The sequence below is a fragment of the Lissotriton vulgaris genome, chromosome 1_2 (genome assembly GCF_964263255.1).
Source record: "Lissotriton vulgaris chromosome 1_2, aLisVul1.2, whole genome shotgun sequence".
Lineage (NCBI taxonomy): Eukaryota > Metazoa > Chordata > Amphibia > Caudata > Salamandridae > Lissotriton > Lissotriton vulgaris.
The window spans coordinates 128,896,064-128,913,924 of NC_141686.1; the positions used below are offsets into that span (position 1 = coordinate 128,896,064).

The 17,861-nt window shown below is 45.7% G+C and overlaps 1 protein-coding gene across 2 annotated transcripts in view; it reads left to right on the plus strand.

The window, feature by feature from the left end:
- The window catches only part of DGKI (diacylglycerol kinase iota), a 689,048-nt gene that overhangs the window by 385,440 nt on the left and 285,747 nt on the right, over positions 1 to 17,861 (plus strand). For both annotated transcript variants that reach the window (XM_086952973.1, XM_086952974.1), the window contains one exon: positions 9,977 to 10,077. In XM_086952973.1, coding sequence (XP_086809099.1) covers positions 9,977 to 10,077 — 101 coding nt within the window. The remainder of the gene's footprint in view (positions 1 to 9,976; positions 10,078 to 17,861) is intronic.

The following is a 17,861-nucleotide window of genomic DNA, read 5'->3' on the forward strand; positions in this document are numbered from 1 at the left end:
TTGTTTCTGATTGGACTCCTTAATAGCGTTAATATAGAAGATTTTTTTAGCTGATTTTTTGTTGGAATGGTATATTTTCCTCAGCTGAATATATGAAAGTCGGTCAGCATTGTCGTACGTTCTACGCCACTTACGTTCGGCTTTTCTACAAGATAGATGGGATGTGGCTAGGTCGGGTGTGAACCAGGGGGCATTGGTTTTGGGTTTTTTGTCTGTTCTTCGGGGGCGATTTGGAGGGTCCCCTGCTCTGATTTCCTGAGAGATCCAGCTGTGAAAAAGATTTGCGTCGTATTCAACGTTGCCAGTGAGGGTGGGGGCCTGAGATTGGGAGATGGGATTTAGTACGAGAACTTCTTGAATCTTTTTCCAGTTGACGGAATTGTCAAAGTGTGAGTTGGATTTACTGGAGGTATGTGGGCGTAAGGTTTTAATGTGGAACGGGATCAGACTATGATCCGTCCATATTTGAGGGACAGGGGGTAGGGTAGTTAGAGGGGGAAAGTTGGTGCAAACCCCGTCGAGTGTATGCTCAAGTACGTGAGTGGGCAAGGTAACACTTTGCTGAAGGTTGAATATTTCTAGGGTCTGTAGAAAGTTGTTGGTCTGTGGGTCGGATTTGGACTCCAGATGTAAGTTAAAATCCCCGAGTAGGGTGAAATATGGGTATCTAAGTAAAAGATGACCCAGAGAGTCGCTCAGTGTGTCTAAGAACCTGGAGGCATTACCGGGTGGGCGATAAATCAGTCCACCTGAGAAGGACGAGGATTCATTGAGTTTGATTGAGAAACCAAGACCTTCGGTGCCTTTTAAGGTGTCTAAGTTAAAAGTATGACAGGTGAAACTGTTTTTCAGTATTACTGCAACTCCTCCGCCTCTCCCTTTCGGTCTGTCTTGTCTGAAAATGGAAAAACCCTGGGGGAGAGCAATGGCTAAATCCGGATTGCTATCTTCCGTTAGCCAGGTTTCCGTTATCAGGAGGCAGTCGAGGTCTGAATCGAGGATGAGGTCTCTTATGTCTTGGCTATGCTTACACATGGAGCGGGCATTAATCAGCCCTCCTTTAAAGTGCGGCTGGCTAACCATGGGGAGGGATATGGGGGTGGGCGAATGGACTGGGGTTTTGATGGAAGACCAACGGCAGAGTTTACAGCTGAATGAGCCGGTGAGGTTCGACATATCAAGTTTGCAGGAGCAGTTGTTCTTACCACGTAGCAGGTGGAGGTCGCTGGGAAGGTACCTGATAAACGTGGTGGTTTGGGCAGAGTTTCCTGCGCCTGTCGCGGTCTTGGCGCGGACGGGCGCAGACGGGCTTGCCTTAGGCGCTCCCGCTGCGCTCGTCCGCTGCGCTTCCTGTGCATGCACATATCTACCTGAGGGGGGTGAGGCCTAAAGGGGGCGTGGCCAGCGAGCACGCCTGGGCTGATGGCGGCCGCTCAAGTGGGTGGAGAGCGCGACAGCGTTCAGGTCTGCTGTGCGCTGGAAGAAGACTTTTTGCTTACAGTGACGCTTTAAAACACAGAGTAAGTGACACCAAACAAAGATTAAAATTCAAAGAAATGCAAAATGAACTCGTACCACCAGCTCCCGGCTTCCGCCTCATGACTGGGTATGGAAATTGTGAAAGACGCTAGTTCTCAGCGCTTTTTCTAGGCAGGTTGTGGGGCGTGGCCTAAAGGGGGCAATTCCCTCTACCTAGACCCGAGAACGTGTGCATATCACCGGGTGATGGTTATTTGCCTCATTCTTGGCTCGCCCGCATTGTATTTTGGGTTTATTTCAGGTTTGTTACCATTATTGCTGACTATAGCTACTGAGTGAGATGCAGTGTAAGTTGTTTTTAATGCATGCTGACGTTCGCCGCTTTACGTTGCAACTTTTGTCACTGTGGGATCTGTTCCTTCCTCGGACTCACTTTGGCTGGTGATAGGCTTTTGATCACCTAGAGGTCCCGGGGATGTTAAGGCATTGTCTGTCTGGACTTGGACTGTGACTCATGCCTGTACCAATTCTGTCTGAAAATCCTCCCTGAAATAATATATAGTCAAGTGAAACAGTCTTTAAGTTTGATTATTTTGTAGTCTGAAAGTAGCTTGTATTTTATTGCCCTACTCAGAAAACTGTCCTCTATTTAGGGTTTACAGTTTATATTCACACCGTTGTGCATTAATGACGTTTGATACCGCCAAAATGTCAAAACTCTGTGATTCACCATTAACAAGCAGAGGATGGCCACATTTTACATTAGCTACTTTTCCTACAAGTCCCTACTCACAGACAGGTGACTGCACTGTGTACAAGATGCAGGTAATCCCTCCGCAGAGATCCGGTACTCGATTGCACTGGCTTCCTATTGCAGCAAGGATACAGTTTAAAGCCATGTGTCTCACTCAGAAAGCAATTTTGAGGACCGGTCCAGCTATAATGCATCCTTTAGTCACTCCCTATCTCCCCCACAGAGCTTTACACTCTAGCTCATCACACCTGGCTACCCTGCATAAGATAAACAAGGCCCGTTGGGGAGGTCATTCGTTTTCTTTTAATTCCACAAAAATCTGGAACTCCCTTCCTCTCGCTCTCAGAAAGAATAACAACCTGTTGGCATTTAGAAAGCTTTTAAAAACCCATTTGTTCGGAACATCTTGCTAGCACGCCAACCTGTTCTTCTCTGATTCAGACACCAGCGCTGCGAGGCCTCAGGGTAGTCTATGCGCTATATAAATATAATTTTCATTTCATTTCTTTACATTAATAATACCCTTCAGTACTACAGACATAAAGCCCTGACTGCTACTCCAGAAACCTTAAACAGTGACAAATTCCACAGTTGCAGATTGGGCACCATAAAAAGCCGCCTTACTCATCAAATACTCATCTGGACAGATGCAATCTACTCCATATTCATGGACTAAAATACCACTAAAACCCTTCTGGGCAAAACTAACTATCAGTGGCTACCATGACCAGAAATGTCATCTAGTCCTAAACCTATATGAAAATCCGATTGTCATGATCCGGCTCCCTAAGCGCAGTGGACTCTCTCAGAGGGGTCTCTGAGACTCCAAGGCCTATTTACTGGATCCTTCCCAAAAAGGGGAGAGGGAGTGCTTTGGCAAGGGGTGCCATACCTCAATTGTGAGTGGCTCCCTTGGCGCTGTGGACTCTCTCAGCGGTATTCTGAGACTCCAGCGTATATAACTCTGATCTTTCCCCAAAAAGGGGAGAAGGAGTGCTTAGTCAAAGGGCTCAAAAGGACAGGGGGCTAGGTGGTGAAAGCAGGCAAAAGGGAGATATTCCAGGGAATAAGAGGGGGGGGGGTAGGAGCAGGGGAAGTAGACAGCGAGTGGAAGAGGGAAAGAGGAGGGGAGGGTTAGAGACACAGCTTGGCAAGAGGAGGGGGAGGGTGACCTGGACACAAACCGGTAGGCGAGTCAAAGTTGCACCCAAACTCCAGCAGCTGTGATCCCAGGGGGAGTGGTATCATTTCTCCATTTCAGTTGCGAGAGGCTCCCTAAGCGCAGTGGACTCTCTCAGAGGGATCTTTGAGACTCCAAGGCCTACTTTAATGGATCCTTCCCCAAAAAGGGGAGAGGGAGTGCTTTGGCAAAGGGGTGCCATACAATACCTCTATTGTGAGTGGCTCCCTTTGGTGTTGTGGACTCTCTCAGCGGGTATGCTGAGACTCCAGCGTATATGTCTTGGATCTTTCCCCAAAAAGGGGAGAAGGAGTGCTTAGTCAAAGGGCCCAAAAGGACAGGGGGCTAGGCGGGGAAGTGGGCAAGGGGAAGATTCAGGTGAGAGGTGATAGGAGCAAGGAAGTAGACAAAGAACAAAATAATGCTGAATAGGAGCAGATAGATAGGAGACAAGGAAAAAACAGAGTCACAGAAATACGATTGAGGGGGGGTGGGCAAGTCAGGGAACTGGGGAGAAAAACTGTGCCCAAAGTCCGGCTGGATAGGTGATGGTCAGGGGATGAACCAAGGCCTATCTCCTCAATAGCTGAACAGAGCAGCTCCACCGGGCATCAGACATAGTGCTCGGACTCCGCTGTCTGGATGGGGATCTGGGCTGGGCACTGCCAGAGCTGTTCCTGGTCTTCGGTACGGGTGTCAACTGTTTTTTCAAGGTCATCTGCCCTCTCCCCAATGTCTGTTACCTGCTGGACTGGGACTTCCTGGGCAGTCCACGCCTGATCCAGTGCATCTTCTTCCTGCTCCTGAGGGACTCCAGTCTGGCGGCCCCTGGGCTTGCCCATGGTGGTAGAGACTCTCCTAGCCCCCCTCTACTTTGCCGCTTGTCCGGTGAGAAGTGCTCTGTAGTTACAACTCAGACCGCGCTCCCTGCTCAGCTGAGATACAGTCCCGCTATATGCTTTAGGGGCCCGGCCTCAGGCGCCCGGCGCCCACAGCCCAGGCCAGTCCACAACTGCGATGCCCAGGCTCTTCTCTTACTTCCCAGACCTTCCTCCTTTACTCTCCCTCCCCCTCGGACATAAAAGCTATTTCAGATCTAGCCCAGAGAGGGTGGGAGTCGACCGGTGCAAACGACAGCCCCAATCCACACAAGACTGCTTCAGAAAAGGAAAATAAAACTGCTTCCAGGGACACCGGCTTTTATGTTTTTTAAACAGCAGTGGTCTCGGGTCGGCGAAGGGAAACTTAACGGCGCGCTTTCAGCTGCTGCTGTGCCCCCACCCTTCTTCAGACCAAAGTACAAATAGTTCACCCCTCCTAGTGAACTGAAGACTTTAAATGGAAATTAAATTACATCTATGAAACAATGCAGAGCCTTCATCTGTCTTCCCCAGGTATGCTCATGTTAGAATGTGGTCTCCCAACTCCTTTCTCCAAGGCTCACCTGACATCCACAGTCCAGAGCTGAGCCACAGATACATCACTTCTAACACCTTCAAGCTGCAGCTAAACACACAACCTCCTACACACTTCTTGTGCCTGAATACTCTACAACTGCAGATGACTCAGCTCCCTACATTCCCAGTAGCTGCAAAACTAGCAACCCCAGACAGAATCAGAGATCCATTTTCTCAAGTACCCATAGAAGCATTACCTCATGTCATGGTAGTGAGCTATCCTTCACCTCAATAGCTATGGGTAATCGGTTTGAGGGATGCTTTGCCCCTGTACACCAGTAGACCCTTGACGGCTTGGGCAAACAAATATTGGCGGGTAAGTGGGCCTACAAGGGGTTTGTTGAATTAGATATTTGTATAATTATTGCATTCAATGTTAACAAACTCTATCAAAGTATTTTGCAAATCAAATTTCCAAAACCAAATTCCAATTCTTTACACATAAACAAATAATCCAAAAATGATTTATCACACGGGTGTATATATTCAAAATGTTGAATTTTATATCAATCGAATTTAATGAATTAAAAAGGGTAAAAAAATTATACAAAACACAAAGGGCCAGATGTAGGTAATTCCTATTTACCGACTCTTAAATACCGAATTTTACCGATTCGGTATTTAAGAGTCGGTAAATAGGAAGGGGGCATATGTAGGTAATTCTAAGTTTAGAATTACCGAATCGGTATGATTCGGTATTTACTGATTCCGTAAATACCAAATCGGTATTCCCCATTGATTCCTATGGGCCATGAAGCCCATAGGAATCAATGGGAAATACCGATTCGGTATTTACCGAATCGGTAAATACCGAATCCTGCAAGGGTGCAGGGGGTGTCACTTTGACACCCTCTAACACCTCAAGTACAGGCTTGTATGCCATGTGGCACACATACAAGCCCTAAGGGCATGTCTGTGTGTCACATGGCACAGGTGTACATGCACAGATGTGCATGTGCACCTGAATTCGGTATTTTACCACCCAATTGGATTCGGTATTTTACAGAATCGGTAAATTTACCGATTCTGTAAAATAATGGCCCCTACATGTCAAAAACCAATTACCGGTCGGTAACGGCCGAAATCGGCCGTTACCGACCGGTAATTGGCGACCTACATCTGGCCCAAAGCAACTTGAAGTATACAGTTGTATATGTCCTTCTTTTTGGACCAAGAAGTCAGCAACGCTCGCTCAGAAGTCAGCATCTCCGACTTCTGAGCGAGCGCTGTCTTCTTGGTCCACATCGTGGCAATACAGATTGATCTATTTTTGACCAGTTTATGCTTTGAAGAATTTATCCTGGTCTTCAGTTCAAGTAATATTCAACTTTGCTTGCTGGATACATTGTAGATACTCTTGCTACTACATTTTGGTTTGGATTTCAATATGAAAAATCACTTTCAATATTCTGGAAGGGTCATTCATCTGTATCTCTAAAAGTCCTGAAGATGGTCTAGTGGATGCAAACTGTTGTAGACTGAAACGTCGACATTTACACCTATTTCATAGATCATTGTATCAAAGGCAAAGTTATCTACAGAATTTAGCTACACTGCCTTGGAACTATTAGAAAAAAGTGTTCACAACTGTAACAAAGAAGAACATATGCAACTGTATACTTCTAGTTGCTTTGTGTTTTGTATGATTTTTGTACCCTTTTTAATTCATGAAATTCGATTGATATAAAATTCAAAATTTTGAATACATACACCTATGTGATAGTTCCTTTTTGGATAATTTGTTTATATGTAAAGAATTGGAATTTGGTTTTGGAAATTTGATTTGCAAATTACTTTGATAGCGTTTGTTAACATTGAATGCAATAATTATACAAATATTTAATTCAACAAACCCCTTGTAGGCCCATTTACCTGTACACCTGTAGCGGCTTCAGTGCAAACGTCCAACTCATTTAAGTCCCCCATTTTCCAGTGCTTCATGGTGTACATTAACAGCAAAACACCCAAACCTTGAAGGCTAAATATTCTTTACCGCTCCCTTGGCAGTAATAAAGAGCTTCTTAAAGAACTTTATTTACTACAGAATGGGTGAAACTCATCTCCTCTTGTGAGCAAAACTTCTTAGTTATTTCAACCTCCGCTAATGACAAAAACAAGGTACTTTCACATCTCTTCTCAAATTCTTCTATCGTGACAGTAATAGATTTCAACATTGCATCTCCCCTGCTCACAATAAGAACTCCACCTTTGATACAATTTTCCCAGCGAAGGATCACATAGAGAATTCAAACCCTCTCCAAGTAGACATATTGATGCAACACATTCTCTACTCAGTACATCTCAGCCTCCAATGGCAAACTCAAGAGTGCTTTGACCTGAAGACCAATAATCTCTGATCCACAAGATAAATGTACCAATAAAGAAGAGTGCAGACTCTTACAATTTGTTACAGTGGTGTGAAGTAGTGACCGCCAGCATTATGAATAAATGAGCCCCCTTCTCCCCACCTCCCACCTAAAAAGATCTAACAAATCCTCAAATTGGCACAATGATAATGTTAAGAAAATGTAAAAATACCAAAAGCTACATAGGGGAGATGGAAAGATGAGGAAAATCTTCTGCATACACCTACCTCTTTAAACTCAATACTGACAGGAAACTTTGCAGATTAAACACCAAGCTAAATATTCCTTCCTGAAATTTGTCTGCCAAATTGCTCCAGAGAACTTTCCCAGAACATGCAAAAGCAATCTACAGATTCCGCACCACCTCCCCTGGTAGAATCAAATGTAATAACCTAGCCTTAAAATTCTGCAAATAAATCATGGCAGCAATGGAGGATTTAGCCAAACGCACAATCCTGTCCTTTGCAGAGAGTATAAACTTCACAAAGATAAAACTGCTTTGAGCACCTTAACCCCTTTGACTATTGAAACATTCAAAAAGGCCATCTTAAACACTAAGCTATCACATTTCACCTCAGACCCACCATCTCAGTCAAAGGACACTAATGCTGTCTTCCCCCTGTCGGTTCAAATTGCGCATTCATCTATGAACCAGGGCCGAATGCCAGTTTTCCTGAAGGCTGCCTATGTTCCCCCTCTTCTCAAAAACCTAATGCTTACAAGTAAGCGCTCAACAACTACAAGCCCATCACTGCCACACCCTCCTTTCCTAGATCCTGGAAAGATGTGTTGCCAGTACATCTTAAAACTAAACTACTGTACATTTCTAGTAATTTCTAATCTGTCCCCAACAATCAAATTTGTGTCCTTAAAATTGTAGACAGTATACTCTGAGTAGTAAATCCCTGCCTACTGGTCCTCTTTGACCTGTCTTTGATACTATTCACCACAAAACCTTAAATACTAAATCACTAATATAAAGTTAAGACTAAACATACATAAAACCTAGTTTATTTTGCTTAACCCTTCGGAAACGCTATAAGCTTCCCGTATCTCCTTTATTGCTCAAATCAACTTAAAGACTCTTTGATGGCGGCCTTCCCGAGCCGCGAGGACATACCGGACTCGTCGCCTCTGGAGAATCGCTTACTGGATGGGCCACTGCAGTCTAAGGCGATCTCCTTAACTTATAAAAAACTGAGTAATAATTTGCCAGATAAATTTGGAAAGCTCAAGGAGCAATGGGAGAAAGACCTAGGACCAATCGACTAGGCGGATTGGCGATTGGCCCTTATGTCACCATACGGCCAACACGCTTCGATTCAGACTAATACAACTTAGGATTTTGCACCGCTCCTACCTGACAGGGATCACGCTGGCCAAAATAAGGTCCAGGCAAGATGACTTATGTTTGAAGGGCTTGTTACTAAAGAAAAGGGTCCCTAGACAACGATTATACTTGGGGTGATCAACATAAGCTAAATAGACAATATGTTATTTGTCCAGCCGTACAGAATTTTTATTCAAACAATGCTTTTTAGTCAAGGAAATATTTGAGTGGAGCGCAACCTGCGACCCACACACATAGAACAGGAAACAAAAATAATAAAGGGGTGGGGGGAGGGTTGGTTTCAGGCAAGGAAAGAAGAGGTCTGTTTAACAGTAATCAGTGGACAGACTTGATTATGCGTTAGTACCATTGTACATTACATTCACAATATAAAGTGCCATATGGTACATAGGCGTCAACATTTTGATCCCTTAACTTAGATACATGGGATCATCTTCAGGACAGTAAAAATGAACATGCCTGTTGTAGAACCAAATGATTACGACCCAAAAGGGCCGTAACGTTTTCCCAATTTCCGTAGCATATGTGGGGATTAATGTAACCTGTAGTTATTATGTGTAAGAACTGTATACTTGTCTGACATGTCTCACTATCAATAAAAACAATTTAAAAAAATCAACTTCAAGACATGGGTCTCTCACCCAGTAATATTGCCTCAGCAAATCGCTACTCTTTAAATTTGATAGAGTACTACACCTTGATCTGCACATCAAAGTGATGGCCAAAAAGGCAAGATTCCGGTGAAAACGTAATAATAGACTCACATACTGCCTTCTCAAAGAAGACCTGAAGAAGGCAGTCCAGGATTCAATCATTTCACACATAGGCCATTGTAAAGTCCTGCTAATTGGGTTATCCAAATGTCACCCTGCTCTACTCAAACGATCCTTCACATGCCATCTGACCTGGTCTTTAAAGCTTATTGCATCTGTCCGTACATCTGTAAGCTGGCTTGCTCTACAATGCTGATTAGCCTACAAGAATACATGTCTTACCTATAAGGTAGTCAATGTAAAGAAATGCAAATGTCTGTCACAAAAATCCCATTTCTCAAGCAGTAACATAATTGTAAAAAGTTAATCTCTATAAAAGCTGGACACTCGCAGTTTAGAAAGCCTCCACTTTCAATCTTTCGCTTGAAAAGTTTCAAATGCATGAGTTGTACTTCTGGTGCACATCCACACTCCAACAGTAATTGCTGATTTACTGTACTGTAAATCCTGTTGATAACATAATTTGCTTTATCTTTGTCTTTTCTCTGTAGCACTGAACTATTTGTGCTATGTCATCCTCTGCCCAAGATCTTGAAAATATGCTTCAAGAACTACTATAAATATATAAAATATTGATATGTCTGATATTCTATTTATTCAATTCTCTTGTCTGCAGCCCCCACTCGGTGCCGGACCGCCTGCGGATCAGAGTGAACAGGATCAAGTTGCATGATTACGAAAGGCTGCACTACGACAAAGAGAAGTTACGGGACGCCTGTAAGTCCAGCTGTTGCTTTTATCCATGTTTCTTCATTTTGTGGCTATGTGGATCATCAACATGCTATATTTCTTGGTAGGATTCTTTTCTTCAGTCTCTTATCTGCCTGCTACTACCCAATAACCATTTGTGTATTCTTTTTTTCACTCTGATGTTCTGTCACTTTAATGCAATCCCCTCTACCATCTATTTCTCCTGTCTTTCTAGCTTTTGTTTCTGCTTCTGTCTCATCCCTCTTTGCCTCATCCAGCTTTCTTGTCTGAATGAAAGGTTTAATGATTTCTAGAGTTTATCATCCGCTAACGTGTACGAAAGTAAACAAAACAGTGATGGGTGGAATGTTTGAATTAATCTAAGCCACTGGTAATTACTCGGGCCACATCCCAGTCCATTGTTTTTTTTTTTGCCCACCATGTAACTACAAATTCATCCCAGCCATATGCAAATCAGTCATGGTCCTGCTCCAGTAGGAACAGTCCAGCCCGAACTGCCAAGCCAGGTCCTCTCCGAACGGTAAGACAAGCAAACTTGGTTGCGGTGGCACTGTGGGCACGGGACCGACGTCTGGGCATACCTGTTTCACTCAGGCCATGGCTCTACGGTATACAAAAAGATGATGGATGGAATTCTTGAATTGCTATCAGCCACTGGTAATTACCCAGGCCGCATCCGCATCCCTCATGTTTTTGTCCACCATGCCGCCTCAAATTAAACCCAGTCATGTGCAAATCAATTGTGGACCTGCTGCAATAGGAACAGTCCAGTCTGAACTGCCAAGTCAGGCTCTATAACCAAAACAACCCAAGCGACCCAAGACCAGTTTAGCCCTAGTTGAGGCTCTTCAGTCAGGTGCAGCTTGGTTCTAATGGCACAATGAGTAAAGAGCATACCCTTCACACTTATGATGTTGCACTGAAATAAACAAAAAAGTGATTGATTGAACGCTTGAATTAATCCCAGCCACTAGTAATTACTTTGACCACGTAGCAACCCCAACTAGAGCAAAACCGGACTTGGATTGCTTGTGTTCCGGTTCAGAGAGAACCTGGCTTGGTAGTTGTATATGTCTGGGTATAATCTCTGGTGGTAAGCTAAAGGCACTGCTCAATTTCCACATACTCGGATAAAGAGTTGGAGGTTTGGAGGGGCCCTGACTATCCCACTGTGAAAGCAGATCTATCCTGTTTGGAAAGGGAACAGGAGGCAATTTATTCATGCAACAAATCCTCCTGGTCCGATGCAGGGCATTGTGGATCAGCTGTGTTTCATCTTCCTGCACCTTCCGAAGACTGGGAGCAGCTGAGCTGCTGCCATTTTAGCTGCTAGGAAACCAGCAACCAAATCTATTTGGGTCACTGGTACAGATTTGTTTGCTGGTGCCAGCCTGGAGGTTTAAAGCATTTTGAAAATCGCTTAACTGATGTTTTGCGCTTTACGCTTTCTTTGGCTTGACTTGGCTTGGTTTAGTGGTTTATTCCATCAAATACTATGTAACTGCTCTTTCTTCATTTCTGCTTTTCCCTGACCAGCCTCGTGTGTTCAAGTCAGCTATGATGGTGCATTTCTTCAGATGTTTATTGTATATTTCCATCCACACTTTTTGTTGTTTGTCAGTGAGACTTAAAACATAGTTTGACTTTTCTAATGCATCGTCATTTGAATCAGTTGTTCTGGATGCCAAAGACTGTCTTTTCGGTGGTGATTTTTCGATTCTTAAAGCTCTCTCAGTCTGGTTGCCATTTGCTGTCCATCTTTCTCCCTTCTCATACCTCCAGAGGCAAGGAGCAGCTACAAAGGCTAGCCCCTAGGCAAGTAATGTTTTAGGTCTCAGTCTAGCGATACACTGTGCAGCAGTGTTCGTGCAGCTAGACTCCTTTTGGCAGGGTTTTGCAAATGGATCTGGAAATTCCACACTCTTGTGCGTGTGATTTTCCATTTGCTGCCTGCTATTGACCTTTCCCTACGTGTTGTTCTGTAAAATAGACACCAATAGGCCAGAGGCGGGCGCATAGCTCCCCCTGGCCTATTGGTGTCTATCACGCGCATTTCCTGCCTTATGCTTTCAATTATCGTGCCCAGACACGGGTGCGATAATTGAAAGCATATGGGCGTGCGCGCACCACTTGCGACTTTTTCGGATCACTTTCAGTTTCGCGATCGCCTCCCTCCCCACACAGAGTGTGTTTGTGGGGAGGGAGGTTCCTATAAATGAGCCAGAGTTGTGAGTGAATCTCCCCAACAAGTTGTTTGAACTCGAGAAAGCCTGCGCCAGAAGTGTCATCACACAGCGCGTGTGGTGATTCAAATGCAAGCATTAGATCAGGTAACATTCAGGTTTTCTCCGGCTGTTTCTATTGTTTTCGAGTCTAGCATTTGTTTACAGACACTTCTAATGTTCTTGTTTACCAACGTGCCATTTTTCGTAGCCTGCAGGTATTGGTATGAAGCCATATATATCATTGCAGGGTGACGCGGGTTTCAGAATGCGAAGCTGTCAATATGCCTTCTTCCACGCTTCTTTGCCAGTCTGTCTCAAGCTGCAGTGTGCATCCGCCCATTCCGCGGACTTCATTACTACACACAACATTGCTTTATGTAATGACCCACAAACCATGAATCACCTCAGCAGACTTACCCCAGACAGCGGAGTAAATAAAGCACCTCCCGATCATAAATATCCTCCCAGAGACGGATGTCTTCACTGCTCCAGCCTGCTCGGGTCTCCAAGCGCCTCCTGCAACTCGCCAGATGTGCGAATCATGACCTCAGGAAGAGCCCCGCACCAAAGCCCACAGATGTGCTGCGAGAGGAGCAGCGAAGCGCTGGAGCTTCTCCAAATGCCCACGGCAGCGGCAGCAGCGGCAGCAGCGCCAGAGCAGTCCCGGGAGAGGAGCAGGCAGCATCCCTCTGCCTGCCGCTGCTGCCTTCCAGCCGAGGAGATGTTCGGAGGTGTAAACAGGTGGATGAGAAATTTGAACCAGGTCAGGGGAAGTGCTCATCACTCCCAGGTCTGCGATCCTCAACAAACACAGCAATTGAGAGTGGAGGAGGCTGCAGCGGGGAGGAGGGAGCGGCGAGGCTCCAGACACAGGATGTGGCTGTCTCCGGCGCACTCTGCCTCCGGGCTCCGAGGACAGCAGCTCACAGGGGAAGCTCGGCCAACTGCATGAGGAGGAACACGTCCTCTGATAATCCTGGTTTAATACTTTCATTCCCCCTTTCACCGGTTGGCTTCTATATTTGGGAATGCACAAATAAAAAGTGTAGCATGGTTTCCATGCAAGGGATTGGGCCCAAGGCCTCTGTGTCGGGTGATGATGAGTTTCCCAGGCACATCCTGTACCCCTGGTGCCACTGCATCTGCTGCATCATTGATCACCAAGCCTCTGGGAAGCATTCACATGTACCAACACAGCCCCCCTTTGCTTGTTTATTCAGTCACAGCAAGAGGTTTGAGCCAAGGTGCAGTGCGCCCTAGTTTATGCAAGGGATTTGACCTCACTGTTCACAGAGTCGGGAAATAAGTAGACAAATATTGGTTAGTATTACCCCATCACGCACAGTACCAACGCACCTACTGCACTACCAGGAGCTATTCCCCCTGAATGCATGAAGATACTGCATCCAAAATGGGAGTTCGGTTGCATGAATATATATTGTTCTTGGTTAATACGCCGGCTCTAAGGTGGTGGAACCAGAAGCGATGTTTCAGTGGCGAGTGCCGCTCACACACCAACCCTCAAGGGTCACGGCGGCACTACACATTCTTACACTATTGATAGCTGCGCCACTGGCTGCAATTGCTTTTTTGCACGCCCTGATATCCGCGCTCAATATGCTTGCCTGCCACTCTGCCTCAGCCTGTTTTGTTTCCTGTCGATAATCATGAACTTTTAATAAAATGCGTGTGATGTGTTTTGGCGCAGCAGCCTGCGAGATCCACTGGCTGATATACATTTAAAGCACAGTTACTTTTGGGGGTCAGAAGAACTTCACCCTTTATATTTTATTTGTAACCATGTTTTTTAGTTTAGTACACAGACAAGGCATGCGCACTGTCGTGGAGTCACGTCTGTATATGACAAACTGTGCCTGTGGTTCAAAAAAAGTAAAGTGCGTGGCTCGCCACAATGGCCTCTTGCTTCTTTCTATTATGATCTTTCATCTATATCATTCATAATATTTTATTCTATTTATGTCAGATATATTTTTTTTCTCCCTATCTTTTTCTCATTATGCTCTATTGTTGAAGGTGAGCCCATAATTCTATCGATGCCCAGGCTGCTGGCGCAAACCGCCTCTTAGTTCCCATTCTGAATAGTTACCAAAATAAAGAGACGGGCGCTGGGAGCAGGAATCAAGAACGGAGTTTATTTCTCATGAGGAGAGCCAGTCATTTCGGACACGAAACACAGTGTCTTTCGGGAGGTGCTCTAACAAGTGAGCGTGAGACTCCGGCTTTTATACATTTGCAGAACATTTGATGATACAATCAGGTCAGTGTGTCGCAAAAGGAAAACATTCCTATAATCCTCGTGATAATCCTACTCCAAATACGTTCACAATGGGGACCCTTGACCTGCTGATAAGAGGGCAGGGCGATCGTGCAACTGAGTGTGTCGTAGGGTGTGTGCGCCTGATCATAGCCCAGGGGGTGGGGTGGCTAGGCATACAATAAGGGCAGTAAATGGTATCTCCTGGCTTAGGCGATGGCCTCGGACATGTGTGGTCAGCCGAACTCGGGGGAAGGGGTCATCAAAGGAGTGGTATTCATGCCTGCGTGGACAATCGAGCGCGGAGGGAGGGCTCGTCAATAGAGGGGCATTCATGGAAGGGAAGGAGGTGCTGGTCAGGCGCGGCCGTGACTCTCAAGGACAGGGCTCTGCGGAAGAAGAGGGTTTATGGCTTGCTCATATGAGGAGAAGGAGGGGGGGTCAGGGTGCATGCGGGGCCAGAGTCGCGCAGAGAGAGAGAGAGAGAGAGAGAGAGAGAGAGAGATCTTATGACCTGTATATGAGAGAACAGGGGCAGTCAGATACAACTGGGGGGGGGCTATGTCAGCTGAGGCGAAGGATGCCTCTTCAAGAGGGAAATGGGGGGGGGGGGGTTGCCTGGGTCAAGCAGGAGAGTTGCCTTTCATAGCAGGGTCGCGCAGAGTGCTGGGTTTCATGGTCTATGTATGTGAGAGTGGGAGAGAGGGGGGTGCTCAAATGCGCGCAGGAGGGAAGCCAGTGATCCTAACGAGTGGGCAAGAGGCCAGGGTGCCTAAAAATGGCTGTCATGTACACATGGGTACAGGCCTTTGCGGGCTGAGGGATGCAGTCAATGCTCTACAATATTCATGGTGCGTGCAGGGAGGGGAGTGGGAAAAGGGAAATGAACGTAGCCTATGTACATCAATACTACTTATTTTCTACAGTCGCCCCTTTTTACATAGCAAAGTTCATTTTTTTTTTTTTTACAGTCAATGAAGGTACATATAAACAGGTGCGATCGAAGAATTTGCATTTGTCAATACTAACATATGTCATGCAATCATGGACAGTTCATGTATTTGGCAGAACGCAGTACATAGGGGATGGCATTTGTCGAGTTCCTATCATTTCAAATCAAGTAGTCAAGGGAGGAATTCAGTTACAAGATCTCTTCGTCCCAGTGTCTTTTATCAGTGAGCCATCACTGGTAGGCTCTAGTCCGTGTCCTTTCGTTGGCGCTGTTGAGCACCCGCGGTGGAGCTATAGGTCCAGCTCTGTTCTATCCTTGCGCGTTGCAGGGTGCGGTCAGTCCTCTGCTGTTAGACCACAGTCCTGTTCCCTAACCAATCCTTTGAGTGGCGCCTTAAGCTTGGCACCTATATTTCCGTGGTGTAACCCTATTTCCATCTAGATGCTGTTCTTCCTTTCATCAGAGAGTCGCGTGGAAAGAGGGTGTGCTGTTTCGTTAGTCGATGGGAGTGAGAGGGCGGAGTGGGGGCAGATTTTCCCGGGACACACCAAAGGGACCAAGGGAGCAATGGGTAACAAGCAAGCAGACCCATCAATCGGGCTTGAAAAGAGGGACGGAGGCTCCAGGCACACGTGGGTTGGCGGACAGAGAGCTTCAGGACAGCCCTTCGTTCTTTCCTTTACCGCCTTTGAGAGTGCTGCCTCGTCCCGTTTCTTGTTGTTCTGCGGCTCCACCTTCGGTTGAGGTCGCATGTGTCTCATGATCTGCAGCCACGCTGTGCGTCACATCCGGCCCTTCTCCTCCGGTGATTGAGTATCTTTAAATGGGTAAAAACAAGTTTTAGAGAACTGGCAGGAGAAGAGATTTTTACATATGAATTCCACTCGCAATCCTAGCACCGGGCGTTATGCTCATTGGTCATAGTCAGAAGTCTATTACCATGAAGTAAGTAGATGGGTATTTCTACTGCGTTCGCACCAGGTCTAATCGGCGTTCGTTCATGACATATATGGACAGAGGTCGGACTCTTATCACCTGCGTATTTCAACAAAAAACCCCAAGACTGACAACATTTCAGGAGAGACTCGTCCTTCTAATTCGAGCCGTAACAGTCTTACATCTCCCTTTAGAGCTGGCTAACTCTTTAAAACAAAGCGGGGGTGTAATTATCGAAAGACAGAGTCAAACATGTTTTTCTCGAGGGGCGGCAGTTACTCATGGTCATCATATATATATATCGGGGACAGTAGCTGGGGTCGATCAAGTGGGGCGGGGACGCTTCGGGCATTCGTGCTTGGGTGCAAAGGGGTGGGGCAATCTGGGCATTGGGGGGGTCAATATGGACCTTGGCGCTTGTCTTTAACAATAAAAATTAGGATGCCATTGGCATATAGTTCCCCTATAAAAGGCCAAATTGGGGGACCTTAGCCGTCTTACCCGTCCTTTCCTTCTCAGCCAATTCAAGTTCATTCATTTTGCAGAAAGGAGAGGTAGTAACATGGCGAGATACAGTCATTTTAGTTTCGGTCAATTTCGCTGAACACCTTCGTGTTCAATATGTATCAAATCAGACTGGTGCCGGTGGGGCACAAATTTTACCAACAAGAATGGAGAGAAAATAGAGAGACTCTCATAGAGAGTGAGAGTCGTCCGCAATCTAAACGAGCCATTCGGTACACGTATGACATGTAGAGAGAGAGAGAGGAAAAAGGGTGGAGAGAGAGAGAGAGAGACGTGTACGAAAATAGGTCATTTAGTGCGTTCACAACACAGAACAGCAAAGGTCGGGTAACATGCAGATATAGACAGAGGGGAGACATATATTCGTACGTTACACACACACACAAACTCAGACAGGGGAGTCGGCACATGTAGTACACATATACAAGACATTCACAACAAGACAGAAAACAATTGTTAGTCTACAACATCTATTTTTATATATATATCCTACGTATCTTTACTATCCTATTTATCTACGTGCTTAGCTCTTTCTGCCTTTCCCCCCTTTTCCTTCTCGTTTGTCACGCCTGTGAGCGTTCCCAATTACCAATACTCACACCTCCGTTGGCTGATCGGAAATTAACCTGGTCATGCTAGTTACCCATGGTTGGATCTTAAACCATTTTTCTGTTCCCTCCTTTGGTGGGAAGTTCTCCAGGCTGAGGCAACGGCAAGTATTGATCTGGAAAACAGTCGGACAGCTTGGCTATATCTGTAAGAGTGTGAGAAAGGGAGTAGTGCATTTTGAACATCGGCGACATTTCTAACTTCCTAGGCGGATGGTGCCGTGGCAACCCTTACCCGTACAATTTTTCTTTTGTCCTTTCCCTACCTA